Source organism: Lichenostomus cassidix, chromosome 9 (genome assembly GCF_008360975.1).
Source record: "Lichenostomus cassidix isolate B80296 chromosome 9, HeHo_3.0, whole genome shotgun sequence".
Classification (NCBI taxonomy): domain Eukaryota; kingdom Metazoa; phylum Chordata; class Aves; order Passeriformes; family Meliphagidae; genus Lichenostomus; species Lichenostomus cassidix.
Window position 1 is genome coordinate 1,694,370 of NC_139490.1, and position 26,532 is coordinate 1,720,901.

The 26,532-nt window shown below is 44.3% G+C and overlaps 2 protein-coding genes and 1 non-coding gene across 3 annotated transcripts; all 3 read right to left on the minus strand.

The window, feature by feature from the left end:
• Nucleotides 1-54: 54 nt before the first annotated feature.
• TRIM59 (tripartite motif containing 59) lies at nt 55-3,344 on the minus strand. The gene is made up of 2 exons (XM_085068940.1): nt 2,946-3,344; nt 55-1,620 (listed from the first exon to the last, which is right to left on the minus strand). The coding sequence occupies exon 2, from the start codon at nt 1,615-1,617 to the stop codon at nt 523-525; it is 1,095 nt and encodes a 364-aa protein (XP_084925066.1). The 5' UTR covers nt 1,618-1,620; nt 2,946-3,344; the 3' UTR covers nt 55-522.
• A 2,287-nt stretch (nt 3,345-5,631) lies between these two features.
• Nucleotides 5,632-25,286, minus strand: KPNA4 (karyopherin subunit alpha 4). The gene is made up of 17 exons (XM_085068934.1): nt 24,936-25,286; nt 18,170-18,214; nt 17,368-17,457; nt 17,248-17,277; nt 17,116-17,168; nt 16,301-16,396; nt 16,106-16,191; nt 14,287-14,373; nt 13,912-14,081; nt 13,776-13,820; nt 12,792-12,923; nt 12,416-12,544; nt 10,948-11,052; nt 10,287-10,358; nt 9,520-9,682; nt 8,618-8,712; nt 5,632-7,587 (listed from the first exon to the last, which is right to left on the minus strand). The coding sequence occupies exons 1-17, from the start codon at nt 25,002-25,004 to the stop codon at nt 7,489-7,491; spliced, it is 1,566 nt and encodes a 521-aa protein (XP_084925060.1). The 5' UTR covers nt 25,005-25,286; the 3' UTR covers nt 5,632-7,488.
• LOC146433053 (small Cajal body-specific RNA 7) lies at nt 11,832-12,107 on the minus strand. The gene has a single exon (XR_014854163.1).
• Nucleotides 25,287-26,532: the final 1,246 nt, after the last annotated feature.

Here is a 26,532-nt window from a genome sequence, read left to right on the forward strand (position 1 = left end):
GTGCATTTGATTTACCAGGGGGCAGGGGCAGCACCAAAGACACAGACACCAACGTAAGGGATCAGTGTAATTTACTGCAGTGCATAACTGCCAAGAGTTACAGGAGAAGGTACCAGTTACAGGAACAGTTACAGTTATCAGCAATGCACCTGATCTTTGGCAAAGAATTCCAGAAGGATGTTAGGAACTGAATTCCACAGTTGTGGATCAAGGCAAAACTTGCCTCGCCTCACATTCAGAGGAAATCCATGCAATTCAGAAAAGGAAGGTTACAGAAATAGAACAAGCATAGAGCTTTACCAATCCAGCTTTTAAGCAGAAATTAAAAATAATGCTGGATTGCTGCACTAGGTTTTTGTCTAATTTAAGTAGTCAGGAAGGATTCTCCGGCAAAACTTCATCAGTGTGTCGGAAGTGTGGCACAGCTCTCGCACTGTGTTCTGCAGGTAGATGCAGGAATCCTGATAAATCCCCAGCAGGAATTGCCAGAGACCTGCCAGGAGGAGCTGGCAAGATAGCAGGTCAGGATTTGGGTAGCTGCCCCACCAAAGCAGCAAACAGGATAAGGAGCATCATGAAAAAAGCAATGCGCCCATCTACACGTTCAGGATTCGGCTCCCAGAGCACACCTCCTTCTAGTCTGAGCTCATGCTGGTGTTGGTTTCTGGGGGTCAGCTGGGGCTGTGCAGTGGGCAGCTTGTGCACCTGACCGATGGCAGTTTTAGACCTCTTGTCCTTGATCAGGTTCTCCATCCTTGGATGAAACTCCACAGGTTTGGTGTCTGGCAGTGGCTTCTGTGAGAAAGCATGGACCCTCTGCTGCAGCCCCTCCAGCTTCTCCAGGAACACCAGCGGGGACTTCTCCTTCTGAACAGCTGAGTGCAGCTGCTTTAATTCACTCTTCTCCAACTCCAGTTTTTCCACCTTCTCGATGAGGGGATCATACTCCCATGAAATGGAGCTGTTGAGTTCATCCAGTGCACTCAGCACAGCTGCTTTTTTCTCCTCCAAGGCATCAATAATTTCATTGAAATACTTGAGCACAGCTTCCCTGTCGCTCCCCAGGGCACTCTGGCACTGTGCCTTGTGCTCCTGCAGCCTCGTGGCGCACAAGGACACCTCCCACGATTTATCGCTCAGCTCCTCCAGGAGCTTTTCCGAAGCCTCCCTGGCTTTCCTGCAGGCGCTCCGGAGGTCAGCGATGGGGTGCCCGCGGTGCTGGCCGATGGTGAGGCACAGCCCGCACACGGGCCGCTTGTCCCGCAGGCAGTAAATGTTGAGCGGCTCCTGGGGGTGTGCCTGGCACGTCCCCGCCCCGGCCTTGGCCTTTGTCCCTTTGCCCGGCCCTGCCCCCGCCGGCTCCTCCCGCTGGCACTTCTCGATGACGGCCTTGAGGGCGAAGTTGATGGGCAGCGCTTGGGGCCCGGCAGCGGGAATGGCCACCCGAGCCCTGCAGCTCGGACAGCTGACCTGTCTGGCCGTGCAGAAGCCGGGCGAGGGCTGCAGGAGGCCCTGCAGGCATTCCCTGCAGAAGGTGTGCGAGCAGGACAGCACCCGCGGGTCCTCGAAGATGTCACAGCAAATGGCACAGGTCAGCTCCTCCTCCAGGCGGTCCATGGCCTGCCAGGGACACACACAATGTCACTGACACCACAGCCTCAACACACAGCTCCTCACCAGCAGCTCCCTGCCTGGACACTTCACTGCTCACTTCCGTTCTCTTTTTAAGGGGCGTTAAAAAAGAATGGAAGTGAGCAATGCTTCAAGGATCTCAGCAAATTCCAAACTGCACTCAGAGCATCCATCCAACCAGAGCCATATCCATACCATCCACACTCAACCTCTGCCTTAAAAAGCCAGGAAAAACAGCAATGTGCCCCTAGATATTGGTTACAGTGGGAAACAGGAGCAGAGAGTGGTAAAAGCCAGAATGAGAATTTCTAAATAATCTCAGAGCTATGGAAATTTTCACCCACCAGGAGTAACATTTTCAATATGAAGTGCAGAATTTGTTTTTCTCCCCCACTTATTTCAAATGTTACTTTTGTAACATAAGACAGTCATCAGTGCATTAAACAGTCACATTGAGAAGCTCTCCAGGCTCTGGCACAAAGTCCAACTCAGCAGTCCTCACAAGCACCACACCAGGAATTACTCCTGGGTTGCTTTAAGCACAAAGCTGAAAAATTACTTTCACTTTCCATTCCCTGCAACGTTGCCTTGTTTCATTTCCCAGCTCAGATGTCACATGTCGCCTTGTTTCATTTCCCAGCTCAGAGATGTCACACTGCACGCTCCCAAGGAACAGTAACACCAAAACCTGTTTTCACAATATATTCATTCTGGTTTTCATTCTGCTAAAAAATGGGGAATTTGGTGTCAACTTTCCTTCTTTTTGTGCCACACTTTCCTGCCCCTTTCATCAGTTCCAGTCAGCTCTGGGGACTTTGCTACACTGCAAAAAGAAATTGTCAGAGCATTTAGGATCAAAGCCCATCAATTTAGGGTCTGACTTGAGCTGTAAACAATAATCTGCAGCTGGGCTCACGCTGGGGAAGGCAGGAGCTGAACAGCCAGACCTGGTTCTGGGGGAGTTCAACCAGCTCTGAGCACAGCAGTCTGTGCTGCTGGCACAGAAACAAGCCTGGCTTGTCTCTGGCTTAGCCAGGCTGGGGTTGATCACAGAGATTTCCCAAGACCAATACAGGCATCATTTCAATGAGGACGTTTACAGCAGGAACCTGAGCTGGTAATTTTAAAACCAAAAAAAAGATGCAGTAGAAACCAGGGCCAGGAGTTGGACTTTGGTGACCCCTGTAGGTCCCCTCCAACCCAGAGTACCTTACAGTTCTGTATCTCCCTCCATCCTTCCACGCTCGATTCCATTGCCAACACTCACCCTCCATCCCTTGTAACTATCAAAGCTCCCGGTCTGGAGCATTTACCTGTTACTTACCGACAGTCGCGGGCAGTGGAGCCGGAGGGAGGGAAGAGCACACCTTCACCTGTCCGCTGCAGCTCCCGCACACCTCCGGGATCGATGGGCGCCGTCCCCGCACGAGGAGCTGCGAGAGGAGTCAGCGCCTGAAACCTGCCGAGCCACAGAAACACAACCTGCAGTTGGGTAACGGCAGCCCCGAGCCCCGCGCTGTGCCGGCAGGGCAGCGCTCACCGCGCCGGGCCCTCGGACTGCTCCGGCTGCGGGAACCTCTGCACCGCCCCGGCACCCACCTGGGGCCTGCGGGGACCTCCGCTCGGCGGTGGAGCTGCTCCCGGACAGCTTCCCTCGGCCGTGGAGCTCCGCTGCCCTAACGGTCGCAGCCTTCGAATGTCAATGGCGGGAGCGCGGGGCGGATACGGGCGGGGCGGATGGACGGAGGGAGGGCAGGGAGGAGCTGAGGGCGGGAAGGATGGAGGGAGGGCAGGGACGGAGCTCCATCCAGGAGCGCGGTTGGTGCGGCACACGGAGGGCAGAGCCGCGGGAGGAGCGCGAATTGAACTCACCGGGAATTGAGCTCACCGGGAATGGCCGCAGCAGGAATCTCAGGGCTGCTCAGGCGGGATGGAACATTAAACATCTTTTTACCCATTTCATGTACTTAAACAAAATGAAGAATTCAAGATGAAGCAGCATTTTAAATGCCAACTGCTATTCCAGGAATTAAATCCTTGATCCCAACGTGATCTGTATTGCTGATAGGAAGTCTGACCATCATCTGCCTTCCCATCAAATTAGAAAACTTCTGGAACACAATTATCAATATTATCAATAGCTGGAATTTAAAGTTTCCCACAATTGGTCCTTTTCTAGTAAGAGCAGCTTTCAGTACTGTTTTATAGAAATTTAAAATCAAAAGTATTGCCATGTGAGCATTTTAATGGCAGCTTGAGGAAAAGTCTTCCTCGGCTTTGGAGCTCCCAAACCAGCAGGATAAATACAAATTTACAAGCACAAATAGGTATTATTTTACAGAAATCAGGTTTCCAGTCCCTTTTCTATGGATGCAGCAGCAATATTGACTTTCCAATGAGTTTTGTGTGCCTCCCGAGTTTCACTGCAGCAGTAGCTAAACTTCCTCGGAGCAAGTTTGTAAACTTGACACGTTTGCAGCTACTAAGTTTCCTTTCACCAAGTCGATTCGATCCAGATGCACCACTTCCCTAATTGCTTCCAGCCCCACCAGCAGCTTTCCTGCCCGCGATTTGGTGACACGCAGAGCTGAGGAAACATTGATAGCTCTGAGTGGCAAAAAGTCCACCAGGTTTGATGTGAAGACATCCTGAATTATAAAGCTGCCTTTGCCAGGATTTCATTTCCCTTGAAATCCCTTGAAGTCGTTAATTATCTTAACATGCTATGCAGAAATCAGGATTTGAACAGCCTGTCCCACTCCCAAAGCAGAAACTCACAACTTCCTGGGAATCCCTGGGATGCAGCAGCCTGGGGAGGATGGGATGAGGTCTGTCCAGAGCTCCATGATCCAGGAACGCTGAAAAGCTTCACACAAACCAGGGGAAAATCCACTTCCAGCAGAAAAAAGATCAACTTCTCTCAAGTTATCCCTTTTCCTTCACCATATTCTTCTTCCCAGATCCTAAAATCCCAGGGCAGCTATTTGGTTTTTCTCTTCCTTGAAATAAAAAACTCCCACCTGGCATAGCTGATTTATGGCTTAATTTTTGTCCTTTAAGTATTTTAAATCTTTTTCTATTTGCTATCCTAAACTCAGCTGAAAAGGTAGTTTTCACTGCAAAATACAAGATATTTTAGTATATATAACAAACAGATATATGGATACAACCAACCCCAGTGATTAGTATTCCCAGAAGTAATTCCCAAATTATTTCTAGTTTGAATCCCAAGATTCCCAAACAAATCCCCTTTCCCCAACAACTGTAATCATCACGTCAAAAGGCAATTTTTGGGCAAAAAGGCAACTTTTGGGCAAAAAGGTCTCTCCTCCTGCAGAGCTCAGTGCTGCCACCCTGTGGGGGTTGGAATATTTGACTTTTCCCGATTTTGGTGAGCTAACAGGGACAGGATCGGCTGGGAAACAGGGAATTCTCAAATTTTGGGTTTTGGGAACCCACCCAAAACCCAAAAAAGGAAAAAAACTGGAACAACAGCAGCTCAAGGGAACTGGCTGTAGTTATATTATACCCAGAAGTGGTCAGAAAGGCATTTTTTGGCAGTAAATACAATTTGGGTGGTATTTTTTTAGAAAAATAGAAGTTGCCACGAACACTTATTTTCCTCTCACCCCAACAAGAAAGGTTTGTAAAACAATTTTCTACCGAACATCCCTCACAAAGAGGTCCGAGGGTAAAAACTGTAATTTACTGAGTAGAATTAGAGCATTTCAACTTCCATTAAAACGATTTCATTCCCTTCTTCTATGGATTCCCTAGAGCCCTGATTTATTCAGTGAACACACAGAAGTAATCAGGTAAATTTGGTATAAATAAGAAATATCAAAATAATTCCATGCCTCCAGCCTGCAACACACAAACATTTTTAGGTAAAAACCTCATCCCAGAGCCTTTGAAAGTCACTTTCTTCAAACAACCCCTGTATCTTCTGAAAGGGGGAAAAAAGGTGTATTTTATAAAGAAACAGCCAAAGCAGCAAAGTTGCAAGTTTTAATGTTTATTTCCCCAAGACAGCCTAGCCTGCACTCTACTTGGATAAATTCACAAGCTAGTTTTTCCGCTGCTTCTAGTTTTAAACTTTTAACCATGTTTCTGATGACAAGGAATGCTGCAAAAATACTCTAGTCCAACAAAGAGTTATGATCACAAAATAATCTTTATCCATTCTACAGTGTTTCAGAATTACCAGCTGATTTTAAAACACAAGGTAGATATAGATGCTAATGGTGGCTAATCTGGTATGTTTTATTATAGCAAACTGTTGTTCATGCAACACTTGTGCTCAAAGGGGAAGGCACAGCATTTCCTACAATGAGCCACCTTATCAAGAGTTCAGTTTGTACAAATTTGTAACGTCACCTTGAATTTAGTGTGCAGGACCTCAAAACTGAGGCATTCCTCCAATTATAAAAACACTTGCATCCTTTTTGTGCAAGTCTTAAAAATACAAAGTTGGTTTTGTTTTTTATTTTTTTTTTTTCTCTCTAAAGTGGCTCAAAATAGATTGTTCATGGCTGCCTACATCTAAGATAAAAAGAGTCTAAAACAATTGGATTAGGCATATTAAAGGTGTTCAAACCATGACTTGATTTGTACATCTATTCACACCTCTTTTTGTCGGTCTTTATTCGGCAGTACATATGCACCAAATTTCAATTTTAGACGTTTCCATATCATTTTCATAGAAAACAAAGTTTGAAAACAAGTAACATTGAAACACAGCACGGTATCCTACCACAACAGAAACATTTTGGTTACAGGACTCAACAAAATCTAAAAATGAGCTATGCTGGAGATTACCACATGCAAAGGTCTTCATGTTATCTTTGAAAATGAAAAGGATGAGGTTTTATTACCACATTTTTACTGCTTTCTACTATTATGGCAACTTGTGTACTGCAACACAGTCTAGTTAGAAGGGAAATGTATGAACTTTTTTGTTTGTTTGTTTTTTCCATGCAAAAAATCTACAAATTAGTTTTTGATGATATGGAAAAGCTTTTCATAACATCAAACATTCATCTGGTGCAAATGCACAGGGAAGCCTTCCTGAAATTCTGACTTTACAAACAACTAAGAAGCCGTAACAGGAAAAGAAATGAAAAAAGAACTGAAAGAAAAAAATAAGAGGAAAAAAAAATAAACAAAAAAAAAGAAAAAAAAGGAAAAAAAAAAAAGAGCAAAACACAGGCTGCAGGAGTAAACCAGAGTCTGCTGCTAAACCGGTCTTTGTGTGTCCAGTGTAAGTCAACACTTATGAACTCATTGATGATTTTAGGTTTCTCAGCCCCTGGAGGCGACTCAAGCTCGCATGCGTTCACAGACACATCACACCCACTCTCTCGTGCACACCTGGCCCCAAACTGCCCACGGCCACGGCCTGGGCCAGGCCAGACTCCAGACACTCACTCCACGCTGGCCATTCACACGGGGCTGCAGAGCAAGGCCTGGGCTCGTTCTCCCTGCACTGCTGTGGGCATCCTATTCTCTGATGCTTACGAGGCTGATGATGAGAGTACTGCGTTCCCCCCAATTGCTCTAGAAGTCGGTGTTCCTTCTCAGGCACTGAAGATCTGTGACCTGTAGCCCTTTTTTCTTTGAACAATCTAAAGAAGCATTCAGTGTGAAGTTTGTCATTACATTTTGCCACTCATTCTCACTCGCACCCACTCGCCATCTTGACTTCATTTGGGCTTTTCTGTGATTCCAAATGAAATCTTCACATTTGCTTTCCCGATTTAATGCAGCAGCGGATCCCATGAGCCAAGATTGATGGATCAAACCTTTTTTTTTTTTTTATTCAGTGCTGCATTGTACCTACACTTCCAAAATACCACTCTAAAACTGGAACCCTTCTGCTGGTACATTGGCAGATGAATTGAAACCAAATGTTCCGCCTTGTATTGCTTCTGGAACAAGGCTTGGATCTTCATCAATCTGCAACAGAATGGGAACATCATGAGCAGGGAAACAGACAAAACCTCATCACACACGAGCTGGACAATCCCAAAAACAGATCTATTTTCACCTCCTTGCATCCACAGTCTTGCAATTCCTCCCCTGATTTAGTGACAGCACTAGAAGGAAGTCATTTAAACCTAATGGTTTTGTTTGTACTTAGCAGGAAATGCTACACAGCACCCAAAAACCTCTTGTTCATGCAACTTTCACTCCTGGAAAGTCTTCTGGCAGCCTTAGAAACTGTCTCTGTTCTTAGGAGAGCAGCAACACTAAGCCCAGGAAGGATGAAGCCCAAACTGTGGTTCTGTCTGAACAGGCAGCACTCAGAGTACCAAACTGACACCAATTAAACTCCAGTCCAGCTGCAAATGCAAAAGTTGAGTTGCTAAACAAGACTTGGATCTTATTGTTCACATCAGAGTGAAACTGCAGCACAAAATAACCTTCCAAGTGTGAAGGCCATGACTGCAGCTAAGCTGGGCCATTTTTGCAGCTCTTCAAGCAAAAGCCTCTCCCAAAAGCCAGGGCTGCATCTCCTTCCCTTGCAATTAACTCCTGTGAGTGAAGTGCACACAAATCAACCTTCCTTTGATTCATGTGCCATGTTTGAAATGGAAACAGCATTCCTGATCAGCACATTCCACCCCTGAAATTATTCAAATCTCCCAAGTACTTTGTTTCTGAAGCAGCAGCCTCAGCCCTGGAGTCAGCAGGGAGCTTATCAAACGTGAAATGTCAAGCTCAGGCAGGGGCTGAGAGTTAAGGCAACTATTCCCAGCCTGGGATTTTAATCCCTAGAGATGAGGCTTAAATTAGGCATCAGATCTTCTTTAGATGCTTCATTACAAGCAATGTGAGAGATGCAACAGGTTCAAAGCAGGGCTCACTCTTCCCTGAACCCAACAAGTGTGTCACAGCAGCTCTGTGTGATTTTATATATTTATAAATATATAAAGTATTTTAGAAATAAAACCAGTGAGCACATGGCAGGGAATTGCACACTCACATCATCTGAAGAGAAGAACTGATCAATGATCTCATAAGCCAGTTTGTAGATGTCTTCATTTTCATGGTTTTGTAGCTGTTCAATTTTCTCCAGGCCTACAAGCAACACACACAAGAGAGATCAGAACACCCAATTCAGGCTAAACAACTTCCAACAAAAATGAATAACACATCTGGGAATAGAGTTCAGAACAATCTGGTTATGAATAAGATGCTGTTCAACCCATCTGGCATGTCTATATCTATTTTATACATATAAACACATTGATGTACAGTACACAGAAATATTTTTAAAGCTCCAACAAGCAGAGTTTTGGCACTAACACCTCTTTTCTCCTCCCAGCCATCACCAATCCCAATCTTTCTGCCCTCCCCCTCAAGACTGGGTATTTTAAAGATTATTCTACTCCATGTTAACAAATCCCACAGTTTTTCATCTAGGCTCAAATTCAGTATCTCTGTTCTTTCATCCCTGAAAAGTCAACTTCAACCACAACCAAGATGGAGAAAGTCTCAAAGACATGAGGAAATTAAAGTTGTTGCATTCCTACAACCATTGTAGAATTTTTTTTTTCCCAAGTTCACCTGGAAATGTGCATGACTAAAGTAAGCACATCATCCCCACAGTGACAAATTTAGTTGCTGCTAATTAGACTAATTGGTCTAATATGCAGGCTGTTACAAAATTAGTACCTCATAAACTTTACTGCCATTATCCTGCTCCTCCACATTTTATTTGATCATCAAATGAGTTAGGAAAAGCTGTGGATATTCACCAGATAGGCATGGAAAGGACACTTCACAAAAGTTTTGCATACATCTGTGCCAACCATAAACCCAAAACACAACAGGATGCCAAAGCATCAATCCCTGAAAAAGTTATTAAAATATTGCTCCTCCTACCTCCACACTCTTCTATAAGATTGGCTATGGTTTCTGCTTCCTCTTCAGCCATTTTTAATATATTACTTAGTCCATCCAGAACCACTTGCACAACTTGTGCATCTTTTACTGTCAGCAAATTGCAAAAGGGAGGAATTACATTTTGTTGAATCAAGTAAGCCACCTGAGGGGGGGAAAAGCCAAGAGTTAGGGCAGGAATGAGGCAGCAGCTCAACCACACAGCAAACATTCCATGGAGTCAAGAGCTCAGTTACCCACCCAGCTCAGAGCACTGAGTGGCCACTTCAGCAATCCTTTTTAGACCACTCCAAGGTAACATTTATCTTTTATCATTGATATAATTTGTATATTTAAGATCTGCAACACACAAGTGGCAGATACTGGGAATTTTTCAGTGTCAGACAAGGAGTTTCAAGCTCATCTCTGATGAGTGACAGCAGCAACTCAACCTGCCACTGATGTCATATTGTGTATTTCTAGTCATTGGCTACCACCCTTCTAATTATCCCATTCTTGTGGCTTGGGAGGAAAGGTAAAAAGGACTGTGGAATGTTCAAGAGCCTGGCTGAAATCACTCATCCCAACACAACAGCTTCCAACCAAACCCCACTAATACTCCTGATCTCAGGTCACTCCAGAAACAAGGGAAAATCACTCTTAAATCCCATGTGGAGACGAGAAGTTACTGAACAGTGGAGGAATAGAGACATCCATAATCCTGGCACTTCCCAAGGCAGGGAATGAAGTTTTCTCTGAGTTTGACTCACCTGGTCTTTTCTCCCGCTGATTGTTAAGTTGCTTATTGCCCAAGCAGCTTCTTTCTGAGTACCAAAGTCCCCCTGAAAGCACAGCCAGAGACAAACAGTCATCCCAGGGTTTCTGGGCTGCAATATTCCCACAAAAGCTGTATTTGTTACAGTCCCCTCTGCACAGTGTCACTGTATCAGTTTCCAGGAAAGCAACAAATCCTGTCCCTGTTTGATTGTGTTCATCCCTTCCCTCTAACCAGGTTTTGCAATTGATCTTGCAGGGGAAGGGGAATTTGTTTACATCCAAGCAAGGAAGAACTGCAGCCCTGCAGTGTCCCAGTCCTTATCAGCAGCTGTCATGTCCTACAGGCAGAGATCAGCACTCTGTCAGCTGTGATAAAGCACTGCACACACTGCAGCCCATCAGCTCAGGGCTCTTCTTACATGGAAAGATCTCCATTCTTTTCTCACTGATCAATACATTGGCAGCTAGCAGAGGTATTTGTGAACAGCTCTGTGTTATTTGTCTTTTCCCCTAAATACTTCCCACGTGCTTTTATCTGTTCCTTCCTTCTGACACAGCAGAAAGTGTGGTTTGGGAAATCATGTTTTAAAAGACACCAACAGCTGGAGAGGAACAGAGGGTTTGAAATGCCAACACCAGTGCTTGGGGTCTGACCTTATCTAGGAGATGTATTATCATTGGAACAAGGTTTGCATCTATTACTGCCTGAACTTGCTGCTGGTTTCCTGCAGTGATGTTAGATAGGAACCACACTGCTTCCTGCAAAAGAAAAAGGTGAGGAATTAATTCACTGAAGGATTCCACGGAATTTATGTCCACTGCAACTGGCCAACCTTAAAATACAACCAAGTAATTCAACCAGAGCTGAATTCCTGCTAGTACAAACCATCTCACCTTAGGAGATTCCACAAGACTCCTCAGTCTTTCACTGTTACCAGCTTCAACCAAATACTTCAAATTAAAAAAAAAAAATTATTTGGAGGCAGAAAGTCCCAAATGAGCATTCATAATTGCTTCCACCACTGCCAGTAAGCAGGTTTTAGCTGATGACCAAAATGTCTGACAGAATTCTGTGCTGCAGACATGAAAATGCGGGAGAAAGTTCTTCACCTCCTTCATAATATCTCTTCTTAGCTTCAGGAGAATGCAGGATTATTAATTAAACATTAGCTTTTTAACAATACTCTTCAGTTTATGCCTCTTTCTGCTCATTCTGTCCACAAGGCCAGGACTCTCCTGCAGCAGGTGCCTGGCAAAGCAAGAACAGATCTCCTCTCCAGCAGCCTCTCCCTGAATTAAACTCACCTCCCTTTCAGTGTCAATCTATACTTTAATCAAGAAGTAACAGCTTCACATACAATTTTAGGTATATTCAGATTATCAATCTTTTAAAATCTTCCAGATGATAGATTTCTCCCTTCCTAAAAACCTTCCATTGTTTAATTCCCTTCTCAACCTCTCTGGAAAGACAGTTTTCAGCTGAATATTTCTCTCACTGTAAGACTCAGTGATGTTGGTATGTCAGTGAGCTGACTCTCTGAGATCAGATCCCAGGACCACCAGTGACCCTGGTAGAGATTTGGGATGCTGAGGCTCTGCTGGTGGGCTGCTTTGGGGCTTTAATCACTGGCAGTGTTGCCCAGGGGCCCCAGAGGTGCCCAACACGCCTCAGATGCACTCCGTTCTCAGCACTGCCATCAGAGCCCCCAGAGAGCCTTCCTCACATCCTCACACTCATCCCCCAGCCCATCCCACCCCCTGCTCACTCACACTGCACCCAAACACAGCCCAGCATCTCTGTTTCATCACTTCCAAGAGAGTCAGGTTCACCAAGGTGACATTTCACATACTCAGAATTGAACTTTGAATCAACGTCCGGATTTAGAAAACAAAGCTTTGATTTCACAAAACACTGACATTCTCATCAAGCACAAGTCTGCAGCTCCTAAGAAACTTTCCTGTGGACATTAATTTCCAGCAAAAATTCAGTGTTTACTGAAATTTGTCACAAACTGGTGGAAGGAGTCAATTCTTCCCATCTCTGTGCCACCACACAGCATTGCACCTAAACTAAGCCAAACATAAAAATTATCAATCAACTAAAAGCCCTGCAGGTGCTCACCTTATTAATTTTTTCTTTGGGATGTGTCAGAAGTGCTGGGAAATGTGAGAGAGCTTCACAGTTGAGAACTACCTGTGTCTGCTCATCGGTGCCAGTGACGATGTTCCCCACAGCCCTGAGCGCAGCCGTCTGCAAGGAAAACATTTCTTTGCAAAAACAACATTTCACTGCAAAGGTTCTTCTGCCCGAGCACAGAAAAGGTTTGATGCAAATGTATCAAACAGGAAACAATATTTAAATGTCAAGATGGATTATAAAAAGAGAGCAGTGTTTTCTGTAGTAGCAGTTTAAATTTAAAGGTATTTAAATTTTAAGGTGGACTATAAAAAGAGAGCAGCATTTTTTGGAGGTCACTTCACAAGGGATCCAAACTGACCTGGACTTTAACTTCCTGGTGGCTGAGGAGAGGAACCAGGTGAGGGACAATTCCAGAGTCTATCACCATCTGGATCTGCTCATTGCCAGCATCCGTGAGATAGGAGAGAGCCCAGACTGTATCTACCAATATCTGCCAGGAAACAGCAGCAGCTCTGTCAGCAGCACAGCAACAGCACCAAAATAATGGACATTTGATAGACTGATTTTGGATTAATTTAAATTAATGCCTGTGTGCATCCACACACTGAAAAAACAATTTAAACAGCAGTGGATCTGAGCTTTTCAACTGACAGCTTGCAAAAATATTGAGTGAGTGTTGTTTCAGCTGACAGCTCTTGACTGGCTCACCAATACAGGTATTTCAAAAATTCAAATAAGCTTGATTTCACCTACTTAAAAACATGGAGTTAAATCCCATAATTACTATATGAAAAGTTAATATATTTACATGTATTTTGGCAAAGCACTGCTGTAATTAGACAAGTGAGCTACAAGTTTAGGAAGCAAAGAATTAATCTCCAAATTCTGATTTATGTTCAGGCAAAAAGCTGACTTATTTCATAATTTCAGTAAAGTGTTGCTCATTTACTTCACCATTAAATAGCAATGTTCATATTTAATGCACCTCAGAAGTGACATCTAAACCTGACATTTGACATGTGCAGCAGATATATTTTTAATGAAAATCAGTAAGTGCAAGGCAGAAAAAGTCCTGTATTTATTTGTGAATGAATGGTCACAGAAATAAAAATAAAATGTAGTTTCAGTTGCAAGTGCAGGGAAAGTACATGCAAATAAACACTTGCAGTGACAGAAATACCAGGGAAAAAACATCAAAAAGAACAAAAATTTTAAAATAAGCAGTTAATAGATACCAAAACAAGTTTGCCCTAAGAGAACATCCCAGATTGTGATTTTATTTCCTATTCCAGCTCAAAAATGACAGTAGAACAGGGCAGTGCCTTGAAGAGGAGTCACTCACATTTACATCCGTGTGGTGAATTAACACACAGAGCGCCGGCAGGATCTGAGAGAGGGGAAAACAAACAGCTGAGGGTTATTTTGAAATCCCAAGCACTGAGCTGCAGCTCCACCCCACTGCAGAGCAATCCCATCACCTCCTGGATGGTCTCCATCGGCGGAGGAGGATCTTTGTGGCGGCACAGGTTGACCATGACCCAGGTGACGTTCCTGAGGAAGGTGATGGGGATGGAGGGGCTGATGAAGGACAGCAGAGGCTTCACTACTCCAAGGCTAATAACATAATCTCTACACTGGGGTCCATCACCTGGGGGAGACACAATTTGGGGTGTTTTAATGGAAAACATCTCAAACTTTATGGATTTATGGTGGTGGGCGAGGGGAAGGAGTGGCAGCCAACACCAAACCCCCAAAAAAGGGGACAACCCAACACATTCCTGAAAATTCCTCTTAAATTTCCAAACAATAGTAAAGCATCCCCACAAGTTGGTGGTGGCAGGACTAACACCCACCTATGATATTTCCTAAAGCCCACACAGCTTGCTCACAAACGTTTTGATGAGGTGAATGCAGCAGTCTCAGGAAAAGCGGCACAGCATCTGAAAGGTACAAAAAAACCCCCCAGGAAATGGTTAAAAAATGCATCTCAAAAGGGCAAACCGTTCAGACTTAACTCTCACATGAGACATTTTTCTCCTGTTAAGAACTGGGTATTAGCAACACTGATTTCCCAGGTGATACTGAAGTAAAACACTGCAATAATTCCTCCTTTGCTGCATATTTTTAGAGGCTGCACTTGAGAATATTAAACCCCTGACATTTAATTTGTTTGCAAGTCTCAAGTTTACTGAAGCTTGTCAGGAGCCAAATTTAGCCCCATTTATTAAATTCAGAAATTCTCTGCTAAGTTAAGCATCAGACCCAACTGCAAAGCAGTGACAAAGACCAAACTCAGCCATTTGAAGGAAGCAACTTAAAAATAAGCAGGAAAAGAGCTTCATTAGGGAGTGGGGATGCAGGAGGAGGGCAGGAAAGGCCTCCACAGGCTCCACATTTAGATAATTGAGCCTGTTTTATTCTCCCCCAGCACTGAGGTGCTTCCTTACATAACAGCTGAGGCTGGTAGGAACTCATTTACTTCATGCATTTCAAGAGAAAATGGTATTTTTAGTTAGATTTTTTTTCTTAATGTAAACTGTGGTTTACTAGGGAAACAACAAATCAGGAGAATTCTTATTTCCTGCTAACTAGGGGTATTTACAATGGCTGTATGCAAGGAGGAAAAACATCCCCAGGAAGCACATTAATAAATTCTTCTGGAAAAATTACAGAACATCTTTTTAGTTGAAATAAATCATAATTTTGTTTGTCCCAGCTATTAAATTGACTAAGAGCATAATACAGACCCCCAGAAATAACTGAAATAAGTGCTCAATCCATTGATAAATTTGGTTTAATATAATATAGAGTGTTCTAGATCAGAGGTGGGACACATTATCTATTAATTAGATTTCCAAAAGAAAACTCAGGATGCAAATGGGAAAGGAAGAGGATGGGGGAAAAGGGAAGTTAAAGTATTACCAAAGGTACATCCCATAATGGTGAAAACCAAATTTTATCAAAGTTCACAGGCTCTTAACACTGAGTTTTCAAAACCAAAAGCAACTGATCCTACAACATAAGTTTAGTGTATTTTATCCTTCCATTTTAGGAAAAATAATTTCCCAGTATCTTTGATTCTTTAAGAAGTTCTGTTTCATTCACTCAATTAAAAACTCTGCACACTCAGTTAGTTCTGCTCTACCAACAGAAGCTCTAATTCCACTTGGGAAATGCTTGGAGTACATGAAGTTTGTTTGGCCTGGAAAATCAGATTCCAAGACCAACAACAATTCCTTCCCATGTTGCAAATACCTCAAAACAGGAAGGAGAAATTTTTAAATTCAACTTGATTTTGGAAGAGTTCAATGTCAGGCACCCATGAATTTTCTTCCCTCCTTACGACAGGAAGCTTTTTCCAAGGGGTAGTCTGGTTTTATTTCAAGTTTTTTGGTGGGTTTTGGTGGGTTTTTTTAAGTCTGAAAACTGGAAAGCAGCAGATACCAACTCAGATAAAATGTTCTGAGTTCCTAGAAGATGTTGCTCCCCACTAGTAAAGCCAAGTGAGTTCAAACCCTGAGAAAAGGAAGCCCAAAAGCAGAGTGTGATGCCTGATGCTGCTTGCCAGAGGTGAACATCTGGCAGGAGCTCCCTCAGTGCCTGGGATTGACAACCTAACTCCACCCAAATCCCACATGTGGATGGAAGCAAATCAAGCCCTGCAGGACTCACTGGATTGAACTACAGCCTGGGTTTGTTCCGAGGTTCCAGAGGCAATGTTTGTCAAAGCCCACGCAGCTTCAAACTGTAAGGAAGGACTGCAGACAGAGAACAAACACAGTAATAATTATTATTATTATTCCAATCAGTGGCACATGAGCTAAACAGCAAGAATTGGTGCACATTTTGAGTTCTGGCAGTACTCACTTGTCATCTCTTTCAAGACAGTGCACTAAAATAGGTAATATTCCTGATTTTATTAGGTCATCGATGGGTGGGTTGCGGTCACTGGAAAGCAGCTTCCTGAGTAGGGAAAGGGAAAAAAAAAAAAGCAGATTACAGACAAATCCTGCCTGGAAAGGAGCATGGAATTGTTGAATCCAACCTTCCCTCACACAGGGATCAGTGCTGGCACTGGAGGAGGTCAGGAAAGGCTTCCTGGGCTTGAGTTTGGGAATCTCCAATCAGTCCCAACTGCTCCTCAGGGCTGGGAATTCCTGCCTAAGGGGTCTCTCTCTCCTCCTCCTCCCAAAGACCAAGCAGGATTTGTTTCCTCCACTTTAAGCAAAAATAATCCCCCAAAGTGAAATTACTGAGCTACTGGAAAAGCAAAGCCATGACATCCATTGGCCATTTCATTCCATGTTCTCTCCTCTGGAAGTTTATCACCAGTCAGGAAAAATAAAGATCAGAGTTATTCAGTTCCATTCTCCTACAACTTTCTTCCTTCTCCACCCAGCAAGGAGATACTCAGATCTTTCTGCACTTAAAGCCAAATATTTCAAAGTCCTTTGAAGAGTGTATTTTACTCTGAGAAGCATCAAGATAAATCCAGGTATTTACATATTAAAATCCAAACTACTTTAAAGGTCTATGTATTTTCATTTCTTTAAAGTTCTATTTTCTTTTTAAAAATCACTTAATTACATAAAATTTCAGTTAAGCTAGAACACATTTTCTGACCTTAAGAGCATGATAAAAGAAGAATAAAATCAGGATATTTGAGCAAAGTGTGTTCTTACCTTGCTGCCTGCACAGCACTTAACTGAATACCCTGGTTGTCACTTGAAGCATTCTAAAATAAGAGAAATTAGATTTTTCACACACTGGTCATCATGACATGAAGAATATTCAAACAATTTAATTGTTTTTACCTGTACTATTGCCTCCAAAGAAGTGTTTTGCTAGAAAACAGAGACAGACAAAAAGCAGTTAGAATTCCAAATGTCTTTCAAGTATGCAAGAAGAAGAAATTCTTGAGAGTTAATTCTTACCACTCTAAAGTCCCCATCTATATCAGAATCTTCACAGATATCTTCATGGGGAACATTCCTTCTCTTTAGGAGATGCTCATCTCTTTTGTTCTTAAAGAGAAAAACGATGGAATACCTTTAGAATTTGGATTTAGGGGCTCTGGGAGTGCTAAGAGAGGAAGAGAAGCTTCTGTTTTAAACAATCATAAATATGCCCTCATTGATTCTGTGAAAATTTCCAACAAAAAGCTGGGAAGGATTGCACAGAGAAGCACATTTTGGAAATAATTTCTTCCCAAAAAATCCTGCATCCAACTTTATCTACACAGCAACAACCTGTGCTGGAAGTTTCATGTGCACAAATCCATCACCATCTCAATTTATCTGTCAATATTTCCAACAGGGCAACTATGTAAAAACCTCATTCCCAGAGGTTTGCTGTTCAGCCCAGAGGGAAACTAATTCCAGTTGTGATTCCTTCTCTGAGGAGCCACTTTTCCAACAATTCCAGTGTTACCTTCACTCTTCCATTCCTGAGTGCTGTAAGGAAATTGCTTTCTGCCTACAGACGAGGAGGAACAGCTGATGTTCAAATCAAAAGCAAGTTTTTATAAATTATTAAAAACCCAGCTGGAAGTGCAAGAATGATTCCCTTTATTAGGTCACCTGGTTTTCAGGACAAAAGTCATGGAACTCCCAAAACTTCAGAACTTTAAACTCTCTAAGAAAAACTCACATTTTACTGAAGTAAGAACAAAGTCAAATCCCACCTGGTAAGAATAATAATGTAAAATAAAAGAATAATAATGCTGTGTCATCTCACCTTTCTCAACTCCACAACAACTTCATTTCTTTGTCTTCTCATAGTCTGGAAAGAATCAAGATCAAAATACATCATAATCTGAGTTTACACCAACTAAAAAAGTTCTTGTACAACTATTTTAGTTCATGCACTTCAACAAAACTTTTATACACAGTGTTTAATTTTCATTATAAAAGTAGAAATCTACAGGAAATGGAAACAACTACAATATTTGTGTTATTTCACAGTAAAACACTCTCTAAAGTCTTCACACTGAGGAAAAAAGGAATCAGGAATAAAAACATGTCTTTTAAAGGGCAAAGTGGAAAAGAATTGTGCATAAAACAGCACCAAAAGCATCATAAAGACCATGGCAGTCTACAGTAAAATAACTTTATAAATGAGCTCAAATTAACAGACCCTGTAAGCAAAACTGAGTTACAGAACTATCATTTATAAATGAAAACCACATAAAACTCTTGGCACTCTAAGAGCAATTTTTTGGGCCATTTTCTCTACAGCTCCCATTGACAGTATTCAGGAAAAAAATCAAGTGTAAATATACATAAATTGGTTTATTGCTGCTGGTGTTACTGCAGTGAAAACAGAGAAATAAATCAGTCTGGAGTGATTTTATTCTACACTTTGAACTTTCCAGTGAATGAAAACAGCAAAGTTCCAAACAATTCCATTTTTACTGTGACTAAACTTTCACAAGCCCAGGGAAAGCTGGAAGTCCCCAAGCACAGGACAGAAGGAAAAGGAACAGCAAGGAGATCTGAAGCATTAAAAGCTTCACTTTCAAAGCACAATTATTTTTATCAAAAAGAATGTGCAGTTCATCAGATCTAACTGTAGCTGGGCATGACACTTTAGTTCCCCAAAGGAAGGAGGGTAAGGATGTAAATGTAAAAATGTAAGGATAAGAGAAGGAGTGGAAAAGAAGGGATGGCTCCCTGCTGCTTTGGAGGCAGAACTTTTCATGGTCTGAGAAAAACAAACAGGAGAGGGAAAAACTCAAACTCCTCCAAATGACAACTTCCTGCTCTGGAAAAGGCAAAGTGCCCAGGAGAGGCTGCAGCAACCTGGGAAGAGTCAGAAGAGAGGAGTTTAAAGCATCCCAACACTGAAATTTCTCCCAGAGCACTACAACTGCAGGCAGCATCACAGCCTGGGGCTCCCCAGAAAAGCACAGCCTGGGGTTCCCCAGCAATGCCCAATTCCCCCAGAACAAGGGATGCAGCTCTGAAGAGCAGAGCTGAGGGCAGCAAACACCCCATGGACATTTCTCTGTGCTCCAGGAGAAGCTGATCCCCTGCTGGATACCACCCAGAACTCAGATGTGTCATTTAGAAAATTCTTTACTTGAAAAATCATCCCTGCAGTTGATCAGGCTTTAAAAGATCCTCTGCTGGAACAAGAATGTTCTCCCTGCTGCTCCAAGCTGACAGGGCCTTGGATGAATTCCTGCACACCTTGGAATCACAAAAGCCTTCACACAACAGACAAGCCACCAGTGAAGTCACTCTTAGGCACAATTTACCAAAACTGGCTCTACTAAAATCATTCTCTGTGCAAACAGAGTTTGTTGACAGAATAGTTACAGTTCAACCTGGCACTGCTCTTCCTCTGAGGAAGAGGAAAAGCACAACAAATGAGAGCTGAAATCAGCTCTGCCATAGTTTCCCAGCATCACCAGCCCAGCCTAGAGATGGAACAGTTTGGAGAAACTAAAATGCCAAGCAGAGTCAAGATCAACTTGTGCTGCTTTATGGCAAACAGCTCAGAGGGCAGAAATGAGGGATTGTGGTGTCCTGGCACGTGGGGAGTGATTCCTTCTGTTGTGGGGGAGATCTGAGTTCTCTGAATCAGCTGCCAGCCTGCACCACCACAACTGAGCAGGAAACCATTCCCACCAGCAAGGCTTTCAAAGCAGAGTTCAGAATGGCCCTGGCAAGGGCTCCAGCTGAAAAACATGCACCACTTCGTCAGGAATTTGTGTGGCTCTTTCAGTCACTGGATCCTGTTTGTCATTTGCGACATCAAAAATCAAATGATCCGATCTATTTCTGTCAGCCTGTGATGGCCACCCCTCCATCCTCCTTTTTTTCAATTATATTTAGCTTCAGATTTATCATAAGGGCTATTTCTGACCATTAGTCATGACTGAGCCCTTCAGCTTACCATTAAAATCTCGTGGTAGTGATGCCTGCAGGATCCTGAGACGTTCTGGGGGTTTGCACAACACCACCAGCAACATTCCCAGCTCCACTGCAGGAACGGCTGGGATCCACCAGCCCTTCCTAACTCCACCTGGAAAGGGATCCTAAACCCTCTTCCTTCCCTGAATGGATCAGGAACTCAGCTCCCAGCACACTCACTCCTGTGTGGGGTGGAGGGCTTTTTGCTGTAATAAAATATTCCACTCTGTTTGTACACCTACGACAGGAAGGTCTGAGAGCACAAAGTAACTGTAGAACTCTGGCTGCTCCTCTGATCTCAGGAATGGTTTCCACAGGCACATTGTTTCTGCTGGGGAACTGCAAAGTCAACAGTTACTGTAAATTCCAGTTGGCTGTGCCATCCTTCCTTCCTTCCCAGGAAGTTGCTAGCAGCACCAGTGTGGTCTGGGATTCCAAATAAAAACAACAAAAACCACCCCCCAGGGCATGGACACGTGAAAATAGACTATTTATCCCCAGTTCTATCCAGTGATTCAGGCCCTCCTCCATCTGCTATTCGCCTCCTATACAAATCCTATCCCAACTACAAAGTGAAACAATCAGGTTACTCTCAAGATCACTGATCAAAATGCTTTGGGATCGTTAAGCTAACCCAAGATACCCCCAGAAATCCCATCTCAGCAACTCTTTATCCCTTCAGAATGAAAAAGGGAGTCTCAGTTAGAGAGAAATAAATAAAAATCAGTATGACATTACAAGTGCCACCAGCCCCATTTTTCCTGGGGAAGCTGGGCATGGCAAAGAAAATGCCTTATACAAATATCTCAGTATCATTTGGAAGTGACAAGATGGATGAGCTTCACCACAGAACTCCAAGTCAGCTTAAAGGAGCCTATTTTTAACTCAGTGAGTGAAATTCCTGCTCTCCTTCAGTTCTTCCATATTTAATCCCAAGCAGACTATTTTGTGTGGGATACAGAGAAGGTTGAAAAGCTTCAAAGCACCTGCAATATTCAATGTATTTCACATCACCACCTTTCCTTCCCTCCCCTGGAGCTTCCTTGGCATTCTCAAATATATTGGTATTTTTAAAGTCCAGTGAATGATGCTGACAACTCTTAAAATCCTGACACTGCTGATCTTAAATCATCTTGATGCAATGGCTGCTCCAAAATTAGTTTTGAAGTGCTCTGCATCACAGAATTATCATCATCATTTCCCTTCATGCATCTCTCAATTACAGAGCAGATTTAACACCTCTCCTGTGCTGGCACTGTTAAAGCAATCCTTAATCTCCTGCCCAGCAATACAGGTGAGTCAGGGCAGAAAAGGCCAGCAGGAACTCAGATTTTTCCAGGATTTTCAGCGAAATAAAATGCAGGAAATATTTTTTTATTTCATTTCCAAACCCCCTAAATGTCAGTCAGATTGCAGTGCTGCAGCAAACAACAATCACCAACAGAAGATGAAATGTTGAATCACCTGGTGAAACCAAATGAAGCAAATAAAGCACCCCAAATCTCTGCAAACCTTCCCAAGTCAAGACCCCCAAATGTAGGATTAAAAAGGCATTATCTAAACTCAAACTGTTCATGCAACTCTGCCCATCACAGACACAATGAACAATCTGCACTTATCTGGCCTTTCTATAGCAAAGATCTGGTATTTAATTCCCAGGTCTGTGGTATTACCATTAAAAATAAACACTGAAAAGGAAATTGGGTGTCAGCACAGCCATAGCCACAACAAACAGTAAAAAAAAACCAGCTCATCCTTTCTTATTCAAGGAAAAAAAAAAAAAGCCCAAGTCAAACCTGTTCCTCACTGAAGACACAAGATGAAAAAAAGTCACCTTACCCAGCTCCCTAATGGAGAAGTATTTGCATAATTTAATAGCAGAGTCCAGATAAACCCTTCTTCAAGTCAGAGTTTGGGCTTGGAGGTTAAACAGAAAAAGTGTGGCCACTTCTGCAGATTTTAAGGCTCCCCTCTGTGCTGAACCAATATTATTTTTCCCCCCACAGCTCTAAACACTTGAAGACCCTGAAAGAATGTTGCAAGTACTGCCTAGAAATCTTCAATCCCCCAAAGAGATGCTGCCTCAGGATTAGCTCCAAACGGCTGCTCTGCCAGCACTAAAAACTTTATTACACCATTTATTCCTTCCAGCAGGGGCATAAAGGGAAAGGACAGAAGGTATTGGAGATCTGTGGTGGCAGTGAATCCCTCTATTGCCAGTGTCATCACCGATCTGTCATCTCCAAACACATGGCAGCAATTCTTCACAACGTGCCTGAGCAAGCAATGTTTACCCAAGACTTCAGCATATGAAGGAATTTTGCTAAACATCTTATGTAAAACAGGTGCTTGTGTTGGGTTTTGCTTCCTTTTCTTCCCCTCCCCTTTTATTTTTTTTTTCCCAGGCCAGAATTTGGAATTTTCAGAGCATGTTGGGAAAAAATATGCTAAAAAAATAAAGTCCAACTTAAACTCATTAAGTATCCCAAAAGGTGAATAAATGCTTGGTACTATAAGGGATAAAATATAGGAAATTCCCTAATTTTTTGTCAAAAATAGAGTAACTTCCTGTGAATATGTAAAAGCTGGAAGGAAAGGACAATGTAACAGGAACTGCTGGCACTGTAACTGTCAATGGACTGATCTGAGCACATGGAATTAAGAGATAACATTTTTAGGAAGTTTGCAATTCACAACATGGCAACCTTTCACAGCCTCTAGAAATATCTCTTCATTTAGGATTTACCAAAATTAGGGTGATTTCTGATCTCTCAAGAGGTAAACTGTCATGGAAAATAAGAAAAAAAAAAAAAGATGGTTTTGTAAAAACAACCCAGGGCCAAACAGAATTTCAGCGGAGATAAAAAGGGGGAGGAGTGGAGGAGATAAAGATCAAATGTTGGCTTCCTCTGCGAGTTAAACACACAACTTGCTGCCCCAAAGAGCCCTGGAAATTGGATTTTGGGGCTGTCCTAGCCCAGGAACCTTGGCTGGGAGTGGGCACCAGCAATTCCCTCAGCCTAATGACCGATGTGATGTGTAAGCAGTTAATGAGCAGCAAGGACAGCCAGAAGCCTGAGCTATTGTATGAAAAATAGCCCTGCACTGTGGTTATTTTAGGGAGCAGGCGTGTGCTCCAGGATTTGCTGGATAAATGTCACTCTCTAAAATCTAACAGGGCCCAGCAGTGGGGTTTGACTGGGGAAAATGGCATTTAAATGCAGCAGCAAACGAAAAAAAAAAAGCCTGGAGAGCTTCCCTGCCTCCTGTTTGACACACAAACACGTGGTGTTACCTGCCTGTGTCCATCTTGAACCTTCCCTACCTCAGCCCTTTCCCCTGAAAACTCACCTGAATTCCAACCTGGATCTTCCCATTAATCCCATTTTTTACTATTATAACACATTGCTAAAGGTGCCTCCCTACAGTTGTCTATTCAGTGGTAACAAAATTTATATAAAAACAAATTAACAGCTAAGGCAAGTGGTTACCAACCAACCTCACAGTAGCAACAAGGGCAATTAATTATTCCCACTCCCAGGATTTTTGCCAAAACTTTGGACATAACTGAATAAACTGTTTTATCAATCTAATTGGACAGGTTAAAAATTGAGGTGTTACAAACCTCCGGGAAAACTTGGCTGTCTTAATTAATCCCAGGAACATAAATTATTTTTTATGTCTGAAACATTGTACTGTCTTCATATAAAAGACTGGAATATTATGGAAACCCCAAGGGACACTTTGAGGTTACTAAAAAACAGCCATGAGAATGCCAAAATTCTTGTTCAGAACCCTGTACAGATGATTTTGAGCTCCAACCAGCACTCCTGGCAGTATGTAAAGGTGAGGATTGATACCTAATTGTAAAATCTCCCTATTTCCTAAAGAAACCCCGAGTTAATTCCAAATTCTTCGGTGTTCAGGAAGCACCTTCACAGCTCAAATAATTAAGCCAGCAAAAAGTTTGGGGCTCTATGATACAAGCCACAACTGCTTCTGAAATACCTGAGCAGAGAACGGCAAGATTTAAAAAAAATAAGACATAGAAATATGAGTTTTTAAAAATAATCCTCACTATAAAGGTTAGGGATTTATTTATTTCATTAGGTATCCTGGAGACGCGCAGCAGAACACCCAACTGGGCCCTAATCCTGACTCAGGCTTTTAGGGGCTGCTCGCAGAGATGGTTCCTGCGGGAATTCCGGCAAACCCCACCCGAACCGGGGCCGCCGGGGCAGGGCCGGGCCGGGCCGGGCCGAGCCGAGCCGAGCCGGGCCGCCCGGGAGGAGCCGCTGCCGGGCCCGAGGGGCCGCGGAGCCCCGGGGCTGAGCCGGGCGGGCCCGGCCGCTGCCCCTCGCCGAGAGCCCTCAGGCCCGGCCGCTGCCCCTCGCCCAGCGCCCACAGGCCCGGCCGCTGCCCCTCACGGAGCTCCCACAGGCCCGGCCGCACCCGCCCCAGAGCGCGGCCTCGGCGGCTCCTTCCTCCCTCCTTCCCGGCCCGGCCTGCCCTCCCCTGGCGGCAGCGCCGCTCCCGCCTCCCCGCGGCTCAGGGCGGCCGCCTCGGCCGGGCCCCGCCGCGCTCACCTCCAGGTCGCGGCCTTTGTTCTTGAAGTTCTTGAGGCGCTGGTTGTCCAGCTTCTCGTTGTCGGCCATGGCGGGGGCGGCGAGGGAGGAGCGCGGCCCCTCCGCCTCCGCCCGGGCCCGAGCGCGCCGGGGGCCCGCCGGGCCCGCTCTCGGCCTCGGCGAGCCGGGAGGGCCGGGGCGAGGGAGCGGCGCGGCGGGGCCGGGTGGCGGGGCCCGGAGCGGGGCCGGGCGCGGTGCGGGGCGGTTGGGAGCGGGCCCGGAGCGCGGCGGTTCGGAGCGGGCCCGGCGCCGGTGCCGGCGGGCCGAACGCGCCGGTGCGCCGAGCGGGGGAAGGGACGGGGCGGTGAGGGAGGGAGGAAAGGAGGGGGAAACAGGGGCAGCCTCGCTCTGGCCGCCGCCGCCCATTGGCTGCGCCGCGCGCGCCGGCGGCCAATGGCAGCGGGGAGGGAGAGGGCGGGAGCGGTGACGCAGCGCGGGAAGGGGGAGGCAAGGAGCGGTCGCCTCAGCGCCGCCGCCATCTTGGGCGGTGGGGCTGAGGGAGGAGCGGCGCTCCCCGCGCCTGCGCCGCCGGCAGGAAACGCTTTATCCTTCCACTCGCTCGGCTGTGGAGGCGAAAGTTAACGTTTTAATCCTTCCCCCGCTAGACTTTCCCTTCGCTCCCCTTATGGAGCTGACAGTTAACAGTTTAATCCTTCCGCTGACTGCGCCTGGCGCTCGCCCCCGTCATGGAGCCAAAAGTGAACACTTTAATCTCTCTCCGCACTACGCTTTGCGTCCGGTCTCCTCATAGAGCCCAAAGTTAACAGTTTAATCCTTCTCCTTGCGCTTTGTATTCACTCCCCTCGTGGAGCTGAAAGTTAACAGTTTAATCCTTCCGCTCACTAAAGTTGGCATTTGCCCCCATCATGGAGTCAAAAATTAAGTTTAATCCTTCCCCTCACTACACTATGCATTCACCTGTTCCTCCCAGTCTTCCGGAATTTTAGGAAAAAAACAAAAAGCTGCTATTGAAACTTTTCAAAATTTTATTGAAATGAGATTAAGATTATCGAAAGCAATAGATACACTTGCAGAGCAGAGAGGATAGTAAATGTGTTGCTACTTCTAAAATTTTACCAGGCAAACAATACCTCTGTGCATAACTAGAAATATATATATTTTCTGCCCTGATTCTGCATGTAGTCTCTATTAATTTTTAACGATTGGAAATAGCTCTGTTAAGTCTTGCAGGTTGATAGAACTCTTGCTATAATTTCCCATGATGGTTGTTGAGAAAAGTCAAAATCATGACGGGAGATACATTCTCCAAAGCGTGCAAACAAAGCCACCAAGTCACCGAGGAGAATCAGAAAAGAGAACTTGGTTTAGCTCCATGGGAAAACACGACATTGATTTTTCAGACTGAGGAACTGTCTGTTTTATCTCGGGACACTTCCCAGAGGATAAGGCTCAGCTCTAGATATTTCACCAAGAAAACCCCAAAGTGATAGGAGCTGAATCACCACAGCCCCATCTGTTGCACAAACGTAGCAGTGATGTCACAGCAATATGAGGAGATTAAATTAGTCAGGGTTGATTAGTGCTGCTGGTATTCCAT